The sequence below is a fragment of the Rhincodon typus genome, chromosome 28 (assembly GCF_021869965.1).
Source record: "Rhincodon typus isolate 14 chromosome 28, sRhiTyp1.1, whole genome shotgun sequence".
Classification (NCBI taxonomy): domain Eukaryota; kingdom Metazoa; phylum Chordata; class Chondrichthyes; order Orectolobiformes; family Rhincodontidae; genus Rhincodon; species Rhincodon typus.
In genome coordinates this window covers 28,459,740-28,477,948 of record NC_063359.1, presented here as the reverse complement: position 1 = coordinate 28,477,948, position 18,209 = coordinate 28,459,740, and the positions used below count along the sequence as shown (strand labels likewise).

Sequence of the window (18,209 nt, the reverse complement as noted above, 5' to 3'; positions counted from 1 at the left end):
CCTCTCTGCTCCTATGATGCTGCTTGGCCTGCTGTGTTCATCCAAGACTATAATAGGCCTAGTTGATTCTAAAAATAATTTAAAATCAATTACAGGAAACAACTAGTTTTAAAATATTGCTAGAAATCTGTCATCCCACTTATCCCAAAAACTTTAGAAAGTAGCGATATGAAAGTGAAATGCATGAAATTATTGATAATGAACGTACAGTTTTCACTGTTCTCAGAAACAAATTGATATTGAAAAATGCTTAGTTTTTTGGTGCATACACAAGAATGCAATTGAAATAGAAGTCAGTTTTTGCAAAGATTTGTTCCTTTTTCTGTGTATTTTTTAAAAATTAGCATAAAGTAAGTTAAGCAAGATAATGTAGATGATTAAATAATTGATTTTTTGGTTGAGTTAGTTTAAGAAACTCTATACATTTTCTGATTTCTCCCCCTTTCAGTTTATTAGATTGTACAAGGTTACCCTCTCCTACCCCAGAAAACAAGGACTTATTTTTTGTCACAAGGTCCTCTGCAGTGCAGCCATCCCCTGCTCGCAGCTCAAGCTATTCCGAAGCCAATGAAGCAGAGCAACAAATGCCAAATGGTAATAAAAGTGTATCAATGGTCGATTTGCAAGAGAACCGCAGTTTGGACAGTACAACAAGTGCTCCCAATACAGGTGATTCCCTAAATGATAGTCAAGGATCCAGTGGGCAGTTACAGACAATGTGGGCTCCAAGACCCTCTCAAAATGCAGTATCAAGTGGGGCTGGGAATGTAGGACGAAAGCCTGGACAAACAGCAAGCACCCCTAATGCAGATGGCACACCAGGAAGACCACAACTTCTGGCACCATTATCTTTCCAAAACCCAGTGTACCAGATGGCAGCAGGTATTCTAGTTTCACCACGTGGAGTGGCAGACTCAGGATCAGAATGTCTCAGCTCTATTAGCTCCCACAGCAATAATGAAGAACTGGCGGCCAACAAATCCACTTTTCTTAGCCATACGAGCACAGAAGACTTTACCAGGCGTTCTGGAGAATTCACAAGAAGACAGCTCTCCTTAACAGAGAAAGTTCCTCAGAGTGTAGTACCACGTCAGAACAGTGCAGGCCCACAACGCCGAATTGACCAACCTCCACCAGCAGCTAGGGGTAGGACACCACCAGCCTTATTATTCAACACCCCTCAGTATCCAAGGCCTTCCAGTGGAGGTATTACACCATCCTCATCAGAATGGCCAAGCACTGGCACAAAGCTGCGACAGCAATCATCTTCTTCTAAAGGGGATAGTCCTGAAATGAAGCAACGCACAATACAAAAACAGGTCAGTGGCTTTATCATCATCAGTAAGAAACTGTATTTTGAGATCTGCAATTATAGGCTTAGAAGTAATTTGCAGTTGTGTTGCAATAACATCTTCAAAAAAAGTCAGTTTAAAGATGTAATGAAAGAAGTAGCTCTATAGCGCTTATAATGAAGCATTGGATTTCGATTAAAAGCACTTTAGACCAAGGTTTGGCCTTCACTGGCATTCTTAGGTGTGCTACATTGCTAAATTAAAGATTCTGTTACCTTTTGTCAAGCAATATTATCAACATTGATCTGTGTATGAATAAAAGCAAAAAGCACAATAACAGATTAACAGATGCTGGGAATCTGAAATAGAAACAAATTGCTAGAGAAACTCGGCAGGTCTGGCAGAATCTTTGGAGAGTGAAAAACAGAGTTAACATTGAGTCTAATAAGAACGACCATATCAGACTCTCCATACATTCTGACAAACACGCACTTTCTCCAGCACTTTCTGTTGATCTATGTATGCTTTCTCAGTGACAATATGAAGCTGATTACACATTGTGTCAACAAATATAGACACATCTCAGTTCTGTCACTTGCACATGCATTACTAAAAAGGGAGAAACTGGAGGAGATATAATTCACCTTCAAAGTCTACATTTTATATCATAGACTTATTGATAGCCTTAAATGTTTTGGCATTTATTTTAAAAGTAAAGTTTGTGAGCTACATTTTGAACCAACAAACACTGCCATACAAACTGATAAGTCACAGGAAATGTGCCAATATTATAATCAACACATTTATATTTTCTCTAACTTTAAGGAAAACATGTCCTTCATTCTGTTTGCTCCACAGATCTAATAAAATGATTTGAAACAGTGTACATGATACTTTCGCTCAATTAACATACAAATTGTAAAATGTTGTAACATCCAGTTCTGACTAAACTCTTGGTTATTTCTCTTAAAATGTCCTTTAGCTCAGTACTTATCTTTCTATATTCTACCTCTGTGAAGGGCTTAGGAACAGTTTCCCATGATAAACATGCTCTGTAAATGCAAGTTGTCAACTTCAATCTTGAATGAGTCCATGGAAATGTGACACAAGATCTTCTGGCTGTTGATTTAAACAATTGAGGTTTGACAATGAATTTGACTTCCATTGTAATTACATGAGTTACAGAATCGATCAAACTGTTCACCAATGACATAGAAATCCAATTTGTAGCAAATCAATAGATCACAGTCCAGTTAGATAAGTGAGTACAATACGCCCGCATGTATCAAATAACCACTGCACCCCACATCTGAGATTGAAAAAACTTGAATAATATTTATAACTTGCAGGGGTTAAAGATTACAAGTTGATAATTTCCTAATGTTTCAGAAATAATGATGACTAAACAAAAGCAAGGCATTCAGGTTATTTTGTTTGGATTATTGAAAATAAAATCAAGGAATTGTATTTAGGGTACATCCTACTTTGGTTCATTTACCTTTTAAAGTATTGTATTGCTATTTGACATCCATCTGTGGTGGCAAATATCTAGGTTCTAGAGAAGATACATAATAATTTGTCGCCTTGGAGTCTAGAGATGGAATTATTTATTTTAGTAAAACACCGAGTTGACGGGGATATGATTGAGACATAGGCCAGGATTTTGTGGGGTTAAGATGACCCTGTCCACTGAACAAAACCAGAGGATTGCCAACTGTTCAGCACTGGCTGTGACACAGGAGTGCTGATAAGTGAGGTCAAGGATCACAGTCTAATCAAGCCGGCCCTGGCAAGGTAGGACAGGAGGGGTTTTGGGGGAATGGGTGATCAATTGTGTTGTTATCTGCACTATAGGGATTTCATGATTGAATGTCCTTGGTTAGATCCTCCTTGAAATTAGTTTGTGTAGTTGTGCAGTGTCGATCTAGTTGGTTGGAGTATTCCGCACAAAGCTGCTTCTGCAGTTGGTGTTGAGGCACTTCTCAGGAGCAAGATAGAAAGCTTTAAACCTGCATCATTCCATCCCTGAGTACTAACAGGCCTTATTACCTACATGTGACTTCAGACCCACAGCAATGTGGTTGGCTCTTAACTGCCCTCTGGGCAATTAGGGATGGGCAGTAAATGCTGACTATCCAGCGGCACCCTCATCTCATGAATGAATAAAGAAAAAAAAACATTTTATTTTTAACTACAGTGGAGTGAAAACAAATAATCATTGCTTGGGATGTGAACACATTTAACCAGTAAAGAAATAGTAAGAACTGCCGATGCTGGAGAATCTGAGATAACAAGGTGTAGAGCTGGATGAACACAGCAGGCCAAGCACCACTTTGTGGAACACCTACGCTCAGTTCGCAACAAACAACTGCACCTCCTAGTCGCGAAACATTTCAACTCCCCCTCCCACTCCTCAGACGACATGTCCATCCTGGGCCTCCTGCAGTGCCACAACGATGCCACCCGAAGGTTGCAGCAACAGCATCTCATATTTCACTTGGGAACCCTGCAGCCCAATGGTATCAATGTGGACTTCACAAGCTTCTAAATCTCCCCTCCCCCGACCGCATCCCAAAACCAGCCCAGCTCGTACCCGCCTCCCTAACCTGTCCTCCCACCTATCCACTCCTCCCACCTCAAGCCCTCCTGCATCTCCTACCTACTAGCCTCATCCCGCCTCCTTGACCTGTCCGTCCTCCCTGGACCGACTTATCCTCTCCCTAACTCCCCACCTACACTCACCTTTACTGGCTCCAACCCCGCCTCCTTGACCTGTCTGTCTCCTCTCCACCTATCTTCTCCTTTATCCATCTTCTATCCGCCTCCCCCTCTCTCCCTATTTATTTCAGAATCCCCTTCCCCTCCCCCATTTCTGAAGAAGGGTCTAGACCCAAAACGTCAGCTTTCCTGCTCCTCTGATACTGCTTGGCCTGCTGTGTTCATCCAGCTCTACACCTTGTTAACCAGTATAGAATCCCTAATGTTAACTGAAGCACCAATAATGCATAATGGAGGATTTATTTCCAACAAAAAGGCTCTAAACCTCTTCTAAGTAATCACATTTTGAATTGTGGTTTGTCAAATAGTATAAATTTACTTCATAATTCTTCAATGAAGTAAGATTGAAGCAATTTCATCACTCATGTGAAACCTCAATTTCTTCAGCTAATAGAGAAACCTCACAATCTTAATAGACCTTAATTTACAAGTTAATTTTAAAGTGAAAACTAATTAGTTTGAAAGTTTTTCAATGTACAATCCAACCAAAAGAAACATGACTGTTACAAATGTGTAGGACTAGAACAGTGGGTTCCCAATTAGTAGACCCAATTTCAGATTCCAGTGTTACAACTCTCCACATTGATATGCTGCCCAGTTTTAACTGGTTCTACTCAGCATATCAGAAATTAATAGTCAAAAGGAAAAATGACCCTATGAATTCTAAATATCACCATTTGCTCCTTGGGCAATGCTAAATAAAATCCTGAACCTCTGGTTAATTAAGGACCTTTGTCAGATCCATTTTTACATTATATCCCTTTCCAGCATTAGTTCATAATTGATGTTGTTAAACCTTCTGACAAAGTATTTATACAGTTCATCAATAGATGTACATTCAGCCTAATGTATTGTTAGAAACTGATCAGTATCACTTAAAGTTCCATTCAACAAAATGCATTTTTCTAAAATAATGCAGTTTGTACTTTGTCTTAATCAATTTAAAAATTAAAAGTTTTAAATCCTAATCTGTTTAAATTGGAATTATATTGTTTCTGAAAAGCATAGAGTCTTACTTCAGGCAATCCATGCAAACTCAATCTTAATACTGTGTTGAATGCATGCAGTTCAAAAATAGGTTACCTAACTGAACATTTGGGTTTCTGCAAGCTTGCTTGTTAAATAGCTGGTAATGCCTTGCCCACTGGCTATTTAGGGTATTAATACAACTTTTAGAATATCTCAGAATAAGTCAACTTGTTTGCATAGAGACAGTGTCCTTCTGCTGTCACTTGCAGTTTTTTTCTCACGTTGAACACGGATGTGGCTGTGGGCTAATAATTATTGCCTCATGCTCATATGCATTTATTGCAAATGAAAAGTTCAAATGAGATTGAGTTTTAAAACATAACTTATTTCAAGTAAATGACTAGTATTTCAACCATAATACTGGCTGAATGAAACCAGAAGCTGTTAATGCTAAGAATAAAGTAACTTAACTTCATGTACAATATATTAAGATACGAAATGAAATTGTAATCTTTATTTGACTTCTAATAGTGATGAGAAGGAACTTTATGCTCACCATAGACTTTACAGCCTCCTAATCAGAAGAAACACTATTATTATATAGTATAGTATGCCAATAATCGTTTGCCATCAGAAGCTTTCATTCTAACAGTATAGCTCTTGATGTAATGGCTTTTACATAGGTGATAAAATCTCATTGAAGGTTTTACGGGCCAAATGGAATATTGATCCAAACAGATGAACAAAAAGCAGTACAGTTATACACAAAATATCCAAAACAAATGCACCTAGAATGCCTGCTATTGTAGTAGTGATGCCACAAACCATGATGACCATTATACTTGATAAGATGATAGCTATCACATTAGAATTATCTAAAAATTTCTATCCAATAAGCCACAAATGAATAGAGCATGCTGTGCTAAAGGTAGCCTCCTGTGAGGCCAAGCATCATCCAGAATCGAAGTTCTGATAGAGAAGGTGCAAGACCTGGCAGTCAGACGTTATCCTGAAGGATTCATCAAATCCTTGTTCTTGGTATATCCAAGGACAGTTGAAACCTAGTAATGGATTGCCTACCCAGAATCTTGATTAAGAAGCAGCAAAACGAGACTAAAAACACTAAGAATGCAGGCATTTGTTTAAATCAAAAAGGAGAAATACTTAAACTAAATCCAGCTCATGATTTTCAAGCAGTCCTTCAGGGATTAATACAAAAATATCATTTGATACTGATAACAATATGCAAATCTTATATTACTTACTTGTATCACTGAGGTTAGTCTTCTAGGTTCACTAAAATATGTTTAAATGTTGAATACTAATTTAACCAGGACAGTACAAAAGAAAGAATGATTTTTGCTTTAAAAGTGGATGTGAACTCAGTTTGAGTAACAATCAGAAGTAGCAGGGGAATTTAGTCACCAATCAAGTATTGTAGCCTTCTTAACAATAGTTACACTGTGGGACAGATTATAAAATCAAGAAATAATGAGGGCTTGTGAGAGAGACATCGCAACAGTCATGTGAAATTTTAATTTTCACAAGGGGAGCCTTGATGAGTTCATATAAATTAATTTGGGATAATTTCTAAGAACGATGTTGAAACTTATTAAGTATAAAGTGAACTCTTGCGCAGTGGTGGTGTCTCTACTTCTTATCCAGGAGGCCCAGATTCAAGTCCCATATGCTCCACAGGCGTGTCATAACATCTCTGAACAGATTTGCTAAAAATATCTACAAAGTATAAAGTTCACAAAGAACGAAAGTAATAATTTGTCATGGAATCCTATAAAATGGAAGTCATCCAACTATTATGAATGGAATTATTTTAATGTAAATGAGATGCTGATAGGCATTTAAAAGATGAGACCATAAATTATGTTTTAAAACTATGATCTAACGAATGATAAAGCTTGGGTAATTATTGTCTGTGCAGAGTATAATATTTAATTAAATACAAAATAACAGGCTGGTGCTCAAATTTGCTAAGTACAGTATTTACTCATTCCACACAGGTGGTATTAGCATAAAAAAATTAGAAACGAATGTGTCAAAAAGTTTTGGGAAAAACATTTTTCAGAAATAGGAATATAAAGACTTGGTTCTATTATTTCTTATTAAAAGCAATCTTATCATTTATAATTAAAAGTAGTATGGCTGTGCTTTCTTATTAATCATTGGTGGCCCTCATTGTGCAATGGTAGTGTCACCATTCCTGGACTTGCTTCAGAGGTGTGTAATAACATCTCTGAACAGGTTGATTTAGAAAAATAAGTTAGATGGAAATAACATTTTTTTAAAATTTAAGTCATAATTAGGGGTATATCCAACTACCACAGAACTGTGGCTATGCAGAAGAGTTAAGTGCCATACACTATATTGTGATTGTTTGGATTGAGTTAGTATGAAGAAGCTGTCTGATAGGTTTCAGTATTTTATTGTGTTTGGCTACATATTTAGCATACCATTAAATGCTTCATTTTTGAACAGCATAATCTGTACAATAAATGTTCTTAATTTTGTCAGAGAAAATTTAATACTCTGCAAAGCATCACGTGAACTGCCTTTCAACACTAGAGGAGATAAGTGGTGTCTAAGTAAGAATTAACTGGGTTTTTTGGGTCCCAAATTATAAATCAGTTGCTTTAGTTAGTATCAATATTGTTGCTCTACTTGTCTGGCAAAAGTTATTTCCAAATATTCTAACTTGCTGTACGTGGAGAGAAGCCACAATTATTAACCCTACAATCTGTATCGTAGGTACAAAGTATAATTGAAGGGGTGGCAAATAAAAAGGAAATAAGATGCTATTGCATTTGTCAAAAAAAAACCAGCTGATACAACTACTTCACTACTTTGTGCATGTTATTCTAAGAAAATAGGAGCGTAAATTCCAGACAGCCTTCATTGCTGTCAATTAGGGTAGGAATCTATTCTTTCTTAATTATTGCAGTTAATATAAAGAGCTGAAATAGAGTGCAGCATTTTCATTACGAATTCTTCATTCAAAATTAAATTATATTAAACAGTTTCCTTAATTTCACTGGCTTTTCATTTCAATCAATAGATGAGGGTAAACTTTAGTATGATGAATCTAGTGAATTAACACACATAAGGATCGACTACACTATTGTCATGGAACCTTTTACATTGGATTTAGGAATTATTCATGATCAAGAAAATGACCTTACTTTGTAAAGGCTGCCTTATAAAAATAATTTGTTAACCTTGATAATGGTCCTAGGCCTGAAAGTGAATCGCTTCTTTCTGCATAAAACTTAGAGAACAAATAATTGAAGACTCTTCTCCATGGGCTGAATTTTCCATTTGTGGTCACTGGGAGATGGTATTGTTTCCAATAACAGAGGAAACACACTCTTTGGAACATACATAGATGTGGCTCCTTATCCATTTAAGGGTGGCAAGATGGAGGATTGGTCAGAGGCCTTCCAGAATGAAAAGGTGCAACAGGCTGTGTAGAAGGATTGTGAAAGAACTATCCCATTAATTTTTCAACTCTCTAAATAAAAAAAACAGACTCAGCAGCCAGATTGGGGGTAAGGCATGGCAGGCAGAGGAGGGATCTCTCTAAACAGTGGCCTTTGGCTGCACTCACACCCAGGCAGGCAGAATGTGTGCTTCTTAATGGCTGAAAGGAAAACCTCAAGTCAGTGTGCAGTAACTATAGTTAATGCAGTTATTAATTAACTTAATTGGCTCCTCGCCTCATGGATGAGCAGACCTGCCAGCCTTATGACTGTCTTGGCAAAAAGTGCTTGTGCCAAGTGCAGGGTCAAGAATCGGCAATAAGCAGATTGCTGGCACTAAGTTTGGGTTCCATCAGCCCCAGTCAGCTCCTGACTTCATTACAGCCATGATCCAAAAATGGACAAAAAAGTTCAACTCCAGCTGTGAGATCATAGTGACCGCTCTGGATATCAAGGCTGCATTTGCCAACCGTATAGGATTAAGGAGTCCTAACAAATCAAGTTATGGGAATCAGCATTTTAGTCCCTGGACATCTCTGCAAGCAATTCCTCAGCAAAGTGTCCTAGACCCAATCACCTACAGCAGCTTCATCAATGTCCCTCCCTTCATGATAAGGCAGAAGTGGAGATGGTCAGTGATGTTTGCACAATGTTCAACTCCATTTATGGGTCCTCAAATACTGAAGCAATCAGTGTCCACGTGCATCAAGACCTCTGATATCCAGGCTTCGGCTACAGATGACAAATAACAGTTGTGCATACAAGTGTCAGGCAATGACCATCACCCATAAGAGTATATCTAACCATCTCCCCTTTACATTCAATGGAATTACTATAATTGAATACCCCATAATCAACATCCTGGGTGTTACCAAAAACTGAACTGGATCAGCTATACAAATACTCTGACTACAACAGCAGTTTGGAGGCTGGGAAATCTGCAACAAACTCTACTCCTAACTCCCTAAAGTCTCTTGGCAGTTTACAAGCCACAGGTCAGGAATGTGGTGGAATACTCTCCACTTGCCTCAGTGAGTCCAGCTCTGATAAGATTCAAGAAGTTCAACACCATCCAAACCAAAGCAGCCATATGACTGGCATCCCATCCACCATCTTAAACATTCACTCCCTCCACCACTGATGAGCAGCAGCTATAGTGTGTACCATATACCAGACGTACTGCCACAACTCAGCAAGACTCCTTCAACAGGACCATCTAATCTGTGACCTTTGGAGAAGGCCAAAGCAGTCAATGTATGGGATCACTGGCACACACCAGCCTGTCTTGAATAATGATGTAATTTCTTACACTGTCGTTTGTTCAAAATCCTGAAACTCCCTTCTTAACAACATTGTGAGGTAGGTACATGCAAATTGGTGGCAGTGGTTCAAAAGGCAGGCTGCCACCAACTTCAAGGGAATTAGACATAGGAAATAAATGCTAGCATAGCTTATGATATGCACATCTTGTGAACAAATACAGAAACCTGGCACACTGACCAGTTCTGTTAATTTCAGGTCTTATCTGCCTCCATTCCCAACATCGCTGAGACATGAAACTTTATTCCCATAACAATGACTAAAATGTCATTTGAATTGAACAACACTGAGGAGATCAACTTTTTAAAATTTTCTATGCATTTTCCGAACAATGGAAGAGTTATCATGCACATTTTAAATTTAGGTTAACTGACTAAACTCAGCAAACTACTAAAAATGCTGTAAGTACACAGTAGGCCAGTTCACATTTTGAAGGAAAAAAAGGCAAAATATGATGTGTCTGATCATGGTTATGCAGTCTTCAATACTATATCCTATAATTTCCATTAACTGATGCTGACTGACATGCCGTGTATGTCAAGCATTTTGTTTTGGCAGATGGATTTCTCGAATGTTTTAATCTTTTAAAAAAAACCATCAGTGCATTGAGGCACCAATTAGGAAGCAGGCTATCCTAAAATTAGTATTGTACAATGAGAAGAGGTTTAATTAATAATCTTATATGAGGTATCTTACGGAAGAGTGACCATAACATGATAGATTTTTTAATTGGACTGCTACACTTGCCATCCCAATCCAAAACTAGGGCCTTAAATCTACAAAGGAAACTGTGAAGGTATAAGCCCTGAGTTAACTACAATAGATTGAGTAATTTCATTAAAAAGGCATGACAATGAATAGATAAGGACTATTATTTAAGAAATTAATGCATGCATTGCAATAGTTGAATTTCTGCACCAGAAAGCTGTATTCAAACATGCAACAGGAAATGTGGTCCAAAACATGACTAACAAAATAAATTAAGGATAATACTAGATCCAAAGAACAGTCATGTAAAGTTGCTATAAAAAGTGGCAAGCCTGAGGATAGGAACCAATTCAGAATTCAGTAAATTTGCAAGGAAAATTATGTAAAAAGAAAAAGATTAGTGAAGACAAATTAAGTCCCTTGTAGTGCAAAAATGGAGAGAATTTATAATGAAGAATGAGAAAATGGCAGAACAGTTGACCAACCACTTTAGTTCTATCTTTACAGAAGAAGACACTGATAACTTCACAGAAATGCTAGGGAAATGAAGAGTCTAACGAGAAGAAGAAATTGAAGCAAATTAGTATTAGCACGTTGTCGGGAACCCGGAGAACACTGGCTCTGGTTATCGGCTTATACAGAGATGAGGCATTAATTCTCGTAACCTCACAAATTACTTTATTAGTGTATTAAACAAGACACGTGTTGCTTAAATGTCTTATCACAAAACTAGACCTTATATATTTTCCCACAAACTGAACTAGGACCTGCTTATACACCCACTACAGTCCTCTGACACATCCCAAGTAGTCACAGAAAATAAAAGCTAATACCCGATCAGGATAGCTGCTGCTGCTAATGAGGGCTGATGCTGGCCGGGTGCTGCACTCGATGTCATCACCCATGTCCTTGACGTAGGATCTGCTTCTGTGATGGTTGCTTTGGAGTTTTTCGCTGATTGCATGCCCTGAGGGTCGCCTTTTTATTCTTTCTCTTATCTCTCTCAAGTCATGCTGTCTTCTTCCTGTTGGCTCAAGCTAATTCACTTATCGCTTGCCTTTATCTTATTGGCCCTGGCCCAGTGACTTAGGTAGCATTACCTCATTATTCCTTTTTCAAATAAGGCTTTTGCTTTACCTCATCTTTCTTACTTCTGACAGAACTTTGTTAATTCAAACTGGTTTAAATCGGCTCAAACTAGCGCCTGGGCGCAGGTCATTTTTAGTTCACAAGCTGCTTCTTTGTTCGTGTCAGCACCATTGCATTCACTACCTCCTGTTAGCAATGTCGGCGGCTGGTACCCCTCTCTCTCTCTTTCTGCAGCCTCTGGCTAATGTCTCCCCAGGCAGCAATGTCAACAGCTTGTACCTTTCTCTCTCTCTCTCTAGCTCTCTGCAGTCTCTGGCTAACAAGTAAAACCAAAACAAAAGGCTAGAGAAATTAATGGGACTGAAGGCTGGTAAATCCCTGGAATATGATAATCCACGTCCTGGGTGTTAAAAGGAGGTGACCATAGAAATATTTGATGTATTGATTGTCATTTCTCAAAATTCTGTAGATTCGGAAACAGTCCGAGCAGATTGGAGGATGGCAAATGTAACCCCACTATTTTAAAAAATAAGTGAGAGAACTAGGATTTACAGACTAGTTAGCTTATTGTCAATAACAGGGAAAATGCTAGAGTCGAATGTAAAGGATGTGATAACTGGGCACTCAAAAATATCGATGAAATTAGACAAAGTCAGTGTGGATTTATGAAAGGGAAATCATGACTGATAAACCTACTGCAGTTTATTAAGGACTTGAGTATTAGAATAATTAAGGGAGTACTGGCAGATGTGATGTATTTAGGTTTTCAGACAGCTTTTAATAAAGTTCCACATAAGACAGCATTGTGCTAAATTAAAGAATGTGATTGAGGATAATATACTGGTATGAATTGAGAATTGGTTAGCTGACAGAAAATAGTAGGAATATGTGAGTCATTTCCAGAATGGAAGGCAGTAACTAGTAGGATGTTGCAAGGATCTGTCCTTTGTCTCAGATATTCACAATATATAGCAACAATTTGAATGAGGAAATCAAGTGCAATGTTTCGAAGACAACACAAAATCAGGCGGGATTATCAGTGGTGAAGTGGCTTTATGGCAACTTACGTAAATTGAGTGAGAAGGCAATTATACGGCAGAGAAGTAAGAACATTGATAAGTGTGAAGTTATCCACATTCATACTAGAAACAGAATTGCAACATATTAGTTAAAGGTGATAGATTGCAAAATGTGTACAAAGTATTCTGTCTACATGCAATTCCACCTTCAAGGAATGATGAACCTGCACCCCAAGGTCTCTTTGTTTGGCAACATTCCCCAGGACCCTACCATTTTCTTCTTTTCTTCTCTTTCTTCCCCCCACCCTTTCTTCTCTCCCAGCCTCTGGTGACAACTCCCGGCCTGGCTTGGCAACCTCCCATGATGGTCCCCCATAGCAACCTCCCGGCCTAGTATGGCGGCCTCCTGGCCTGATATAGCCACCTTCCAGGGTATCCTGTCCGTCCAGCATGGTAGGCTGGAGTGATCTCCCAGCCAGATGATCCTCAAGGTGAAGCCCAGTGCAGACTGTCTGGACTTTTATTTCTGCAATGCTGGACATTTTATTTCTCTATTTTCTAAGATCTTGTAACTAAAGAATCTGTACCTAGGTACTTTTGTGCCTAAGATGGTGCTGTAAGTGGTGACATATAAACTTTTCACTGTACTCATTGAGTACATGTGACAATAAAGCTCATTTATTCATTCATTCAGTCAAAGGGACTTGAGTAGACCTGGGTCCTTGTATATGAGTAACTGAAGACAAGCATGTAGGTGGAGCCAGCAGTTCAGAAGGCACAAGATAGCTTGGTCTTCATTGTAAAAAGGTAAGACCGTCTTACTGCAGTTGTACAGTGGGTGGGTGAGACTACGCCTGGAGTATCATGTGCAATTTTCGTGTCCTTGCCCAAAAAAAAAACCTTGCCATAGAGGAAGAGCATGAAATTTCACCAGACTGATTCCTGGCATGGTCAGTTAGGCCTGTACTCACGGGAGTTAAAAAGAATGAGAAGGCGTCTCTTTGAAACGTTTTACATTTTGACAGGCTGGCTGACTGGATACAGGGATGATGTTTCCCCTGGTTGGGCTATTCACGAACATATGGTCATAATCTCAGGATATCGGATAAGCCACTCTGAATGGAGATGAAGAGAAATTTCTTCAATCAGAGAATCATAAACCTGTGGACTTCTCTACAACATAAGGCTGAGAAGGCCAAATCACTGAAAATGTTTAGGAAAGGAATAGACAAAATTACTAGACACTTAAAGCATTGAGGGGTTTTAGAAGAAAGTGGCATTAAGAGAGAAGATCAGCCATAATCACAATGAATACTGGAGCGGGCTGAATGGGATAAATGGCCTACTTCTGCTTCTGTTTTCTTTGTTTCTATGTTTTGTTCAGATTTCACACATTTGCCCTTTACCTTTTACTTTCTAGACAATCTTCACTTCTGAAGAAAACTTCTGTTTTCCATATTTCTGATCCTTGTACAATAAATGTTGATGTTAAAATGAGCTATTAATATATAGATGAAGGAAAACTAGTTCATATTTACATACAGCTGCTAACATGATTTTAAAAAAAGTTGATCGAACAGTTCATCAATAAGTCATTGGAACATGATTGATAAGACATTTTCACTCATTCCCCAGCTTTTGATTGTAGCTCAGGTAGTGGTTGATACTGAATGGTACTATTCTACTGCCAAATATTGCTTACTCAGATGCTTCAACTGCAAGATCAATTTATACATTTGAAATTTGGAGATTTTAATGAAAGAAATAAATGAATATTAAAATTTTGTGTAACTGGCATGTTTAGCAATTATTCTGCATTTAAACATTTCAGCTAAAAACTAGTGCACAGGAATAATTGTTTCATGTTTTTAAAATATATCATACAATATAGTTGTGGATTACCAGCGATTGATGGAAATTCTGTTATAATCTTCTTGAACAAAAGCATTTGTGATCAGTACCTTAATTTTAGTTTATCCTCTATGCTACATTGAAAGAAAGATCTCTAAGAGATTATTGTGTTTTTCAGAAGGATTTACAATTAAGTCCATTCTGTTTTACTTAATGCATACCAGTATTCAGTAAACTGAACTCCATGCTTTTCACCCTAAATTATAGAAACAAATTCAATCTAGGTTTGTTGATTACCTAAGAATGTATCTATTAGAGCAGTACTGAATTATATCAAATCCACCTCACTTGGCCATTTGAACAGACTTGTAGTACGTTACTCATTCTTCAGGGAGCTGATCAATTCATGATATGAGGGACAGTTGTTTAAACAATGAACATCTCCCATTCTGTAGTTTTACATCAAAATTGTCATAATAAAAATGACCAATTTCCTTCGAAGAATACAATGAATTTTGTTCTGTATTAATGTTGCATGATATTATTCCTAGTACTGGTGTTACAGATGTGCTGTTTGAATGGATACAACTTTCTTCTCATGAAATAGCATCAAGGAGCAGTACACACTGGACTCTGAATTCAGGAGAAATTATGCATCACTGATTAGAGAAAATGGCTAAAATATTTCATGGTTAACACAAACTCAAACTACTGCATGGAAAATGTTGCAGAACTTCAAATCTGTCCTGATGAAAGACTGACAATCTGAAACATGAACTTTTCTTGTATTAACTTTAACGTCTTTCACTCTTAATAGACACTGTCTGACATGCTGAGAATTTTCAGCATTTTAGTTCTTATTCAATGGGTGTAATCTATAATTTTTTAAAAATTGCATATCATCCTTATTTGTTTCTCTTTGGAATTTTCTTGGAAAATAAGGATGAATGAACACAACAATGTCATAAATGACCTCCCACACATGTCATGAAGTTTAATGGATGTGACTGAAAATAGTGATTGGAATACATGGTCATTTATACATCTTTTCCAGTTCTTCTGGAAAAAGTCGATAATATGGCTTTCAGATTACTTTGCTGCCATTGACAACGTTATATTTTCTGCAGGAATAAGTGCTTAAGTAGTATATTTTAGTACCACATACTGGAGCCAACTTAAAGATCAATTCTTGTTTACAATCCTTTATTTATCACTTCACGTGCGTAACTGCTGCCATTCTTTGCAATATAAAGTAGATTGTAGAAACACATTCCATAAACTCAAAACATCACTTAAATATAGTTAAGGTTTTTACTTGTCTTTCTTTAATAAATTGCAACATAGTTATGACAGCCAAGTTGCTGTCTAAATCAAGGCATTGTGTCCCTGCTAGCAAACTTTTAGATCTTCACATTTCTTAGCCATTTTAGTTTAGTGAAGTTACCAAGTTTCATTTTTCTCACGTTTTCCTCCTGTGAACTTAATATTGTGTTTGGACTCAGGGTGGTATTTTTGCTCACCACCTTTCCTATTTAGTAGAGCTAACAGCAAGAAGCCAGAACCTAGGTTTAGTCCACTTAAAATCCCTCAAAAGATGGAAGCCATCTGACGCAGGTCACTGGGGAAATTTGACAACAGCGGGCAGAAGCGTTGAAGTTTCAAATCTACCACAACTCCGAAGAATCAATGGATGGAATCCTCGTGGTACTTCAATGACATGGGCAGTCGCAAGTCAGTTGGGAAAATATGGAGAGAACGCAAAAAATGAGACTCTCAATGTTGAGAAATAACCCAATTTTCCACCCAAGGTTTGACCTGCATGATGAGAATCTTGCTAGTACGTGGTGAAAGGGCCATGTATTAACATCTCATTCAGACCCTATTCTCACCTCAGCTGCAATATATGCAGTTCCCTATTCTCCCATGCAGTGGAGAGAAAACGGATGGTTATAATTCCCAACATTTATGCTGATGGCTCCAGCTTGCCACATACTCCTGTGGGTCTCCATCAACACTCCAGGGTCCATGAATTATGACTGCCTACCACCTCCTAACAGAGGTTGGCATCAGACACCCACCAGCCTTACCCACATCACAGCATATCTACAACTCACTTGGAATACTGCTATCCATTTCAATGCTAGACTTGAGCTCATCAACTCGTTTTTCCTTTCTTTTATTCTTTATTCATTCATAGGATGCAGACGTCGCTGGCTGGGCAACATTTATTGCTCATCCTAATTGCCCAGAGGGCAGTTCAGAGTCAGAGTCAATCACATTGCTGTGGGTCTGGATTCACATGTAGGCCAGACCAGGTAAGGATGGCAGCTTCCTTCCCTAAAGGGCATTAGTGAACCAGATGGGTTTTTCCAAAAATCGACAATGGATTCACGGTCATCATTAGTAAATTCTTAATTCCAGATATTCCACTATCTGCCATGGCAGGATTCGAACCTGGGTCCCCAGAACACTATCTGGGTCTCTGGATTAATAGTCCACTAGGCCATCGCCTCCCCATACATGTTTCATTGTAATGCTATTGCTAGGCTGCTTTGCAAACAGGGTCAGGCTCCCATCTCGTACATCAGAGCAAGGTACACTTCAGGTCCCCTTGTGTTCTTAAAGGTCACTCACTTCGTTGCCTTTTTGCCTTACGTTGCCTTGCTACACTTTGCCATCTTGTTCAGAACTTACATGCTCACAGTACTTCTGTCTTGTATGTCTTTCAGTGCAGCCATAAAGCCAGGAATCTTTATTCTGTTTGTTGACAGTGATCAGTTAAAGGGGTGAACATGTTGTTGTATGGCACTTTGCTGCATGAATGTCACACTTGCAGCAGTTGCCAGCAGCTTTTATGGCAAACACACCGAAATGCTTCAAACAAATGAAGCATGTCTCAAAGCCTTAGGGACATAGTCCTCAGTGATGTCCAAGAGGACTGTTATTTAGCAGGGGGTATCCTACCACAAGCAGTAATGCGCATAGAGTCTGATCTCAGTCTGGGAGCTTGGATACAAGCAATCATCCTCTGGGGCAGTCAGGGTCAGGGATTCCATATCCCTTTGGTCTGGTAAGTAGGTCATGATCAGGCTAACCCTCCACTCTCTTGCTTTTTTAGCTGGTGGTGACTGTCTCTGGGCCACCCTCTCTCCTGGTCTTTATGACTCAATAGGAATAAAAGCCAGGGTCGAGCAGGGCTGCATCATTGCGCCAACACACTTCTCCGTCCTCCTTGCTGCAACACTCTCCATCTCCATGAAACTCCCCACCAGAGTAGAGCTAACTTACAAGCCGAGCAGAAAAAGTGCTCAACCTTTGCATACAGACCAGAAACAAGACCACCCTACTTCTGGGAGTTGCAGTATGCAGACAACACCAGCATGTGTGCAAACTCCGAGGCTAAGCTAGAAATTATCATCAGACATTCACTGAGGCAAATGAAAGAATTGGCTTCAGATTAAACATCCAGAAAACCAAAGGTTCTTTACCAGCCCACTCTTCATCAAAATCTACAGCGAGCCCTTGAACAAACTGGACCATTTCCCATACCTCGGGAGCCTCCTCTCAGTGTGAGCAAACATTAGAGTCAATGTTGGATTTCATAGTCAACATACTGGAGCAACTTTCAGATACCAAAGGAAGAGAGTGTTTAAAGTCAGAGACGTCAAACCCAACACCAAGCTCATGATCTA

General features: G+C 38.6%; 1 protein-coding gene across 9 annotated transcripts in view; it reads left to right on the top strand.

Moving 5' to 3' along the window:
* The window catches only part of dab2ipb (DAB2 interacting protein b), a 201,458-nt gene that overhangs the window by 158,078 nt on the left and 25,171 nt on the right, over positions 1-18,209 (top strand). For 8 of the 9 annotated variants that reach the window (XR_007265039.1, XM_048613455.1, XM_048613456.1 and 5 more), the window contains one exon: positions 449-1,319. Coding sequence is in view for 8 of the 9 variants with exons in the window: in XM_048613455.1 (XP_048469412.1) it covers positions 449-1,319 (871 nt within the window). In the remaining variant the exon portion in view is untranslated. The remainder of the gene's footprint in view (positions 1-448; positions 1,320-18,209) is intronic. The other variant, XM_048613451.1, reaches the window with a different exon arrangement.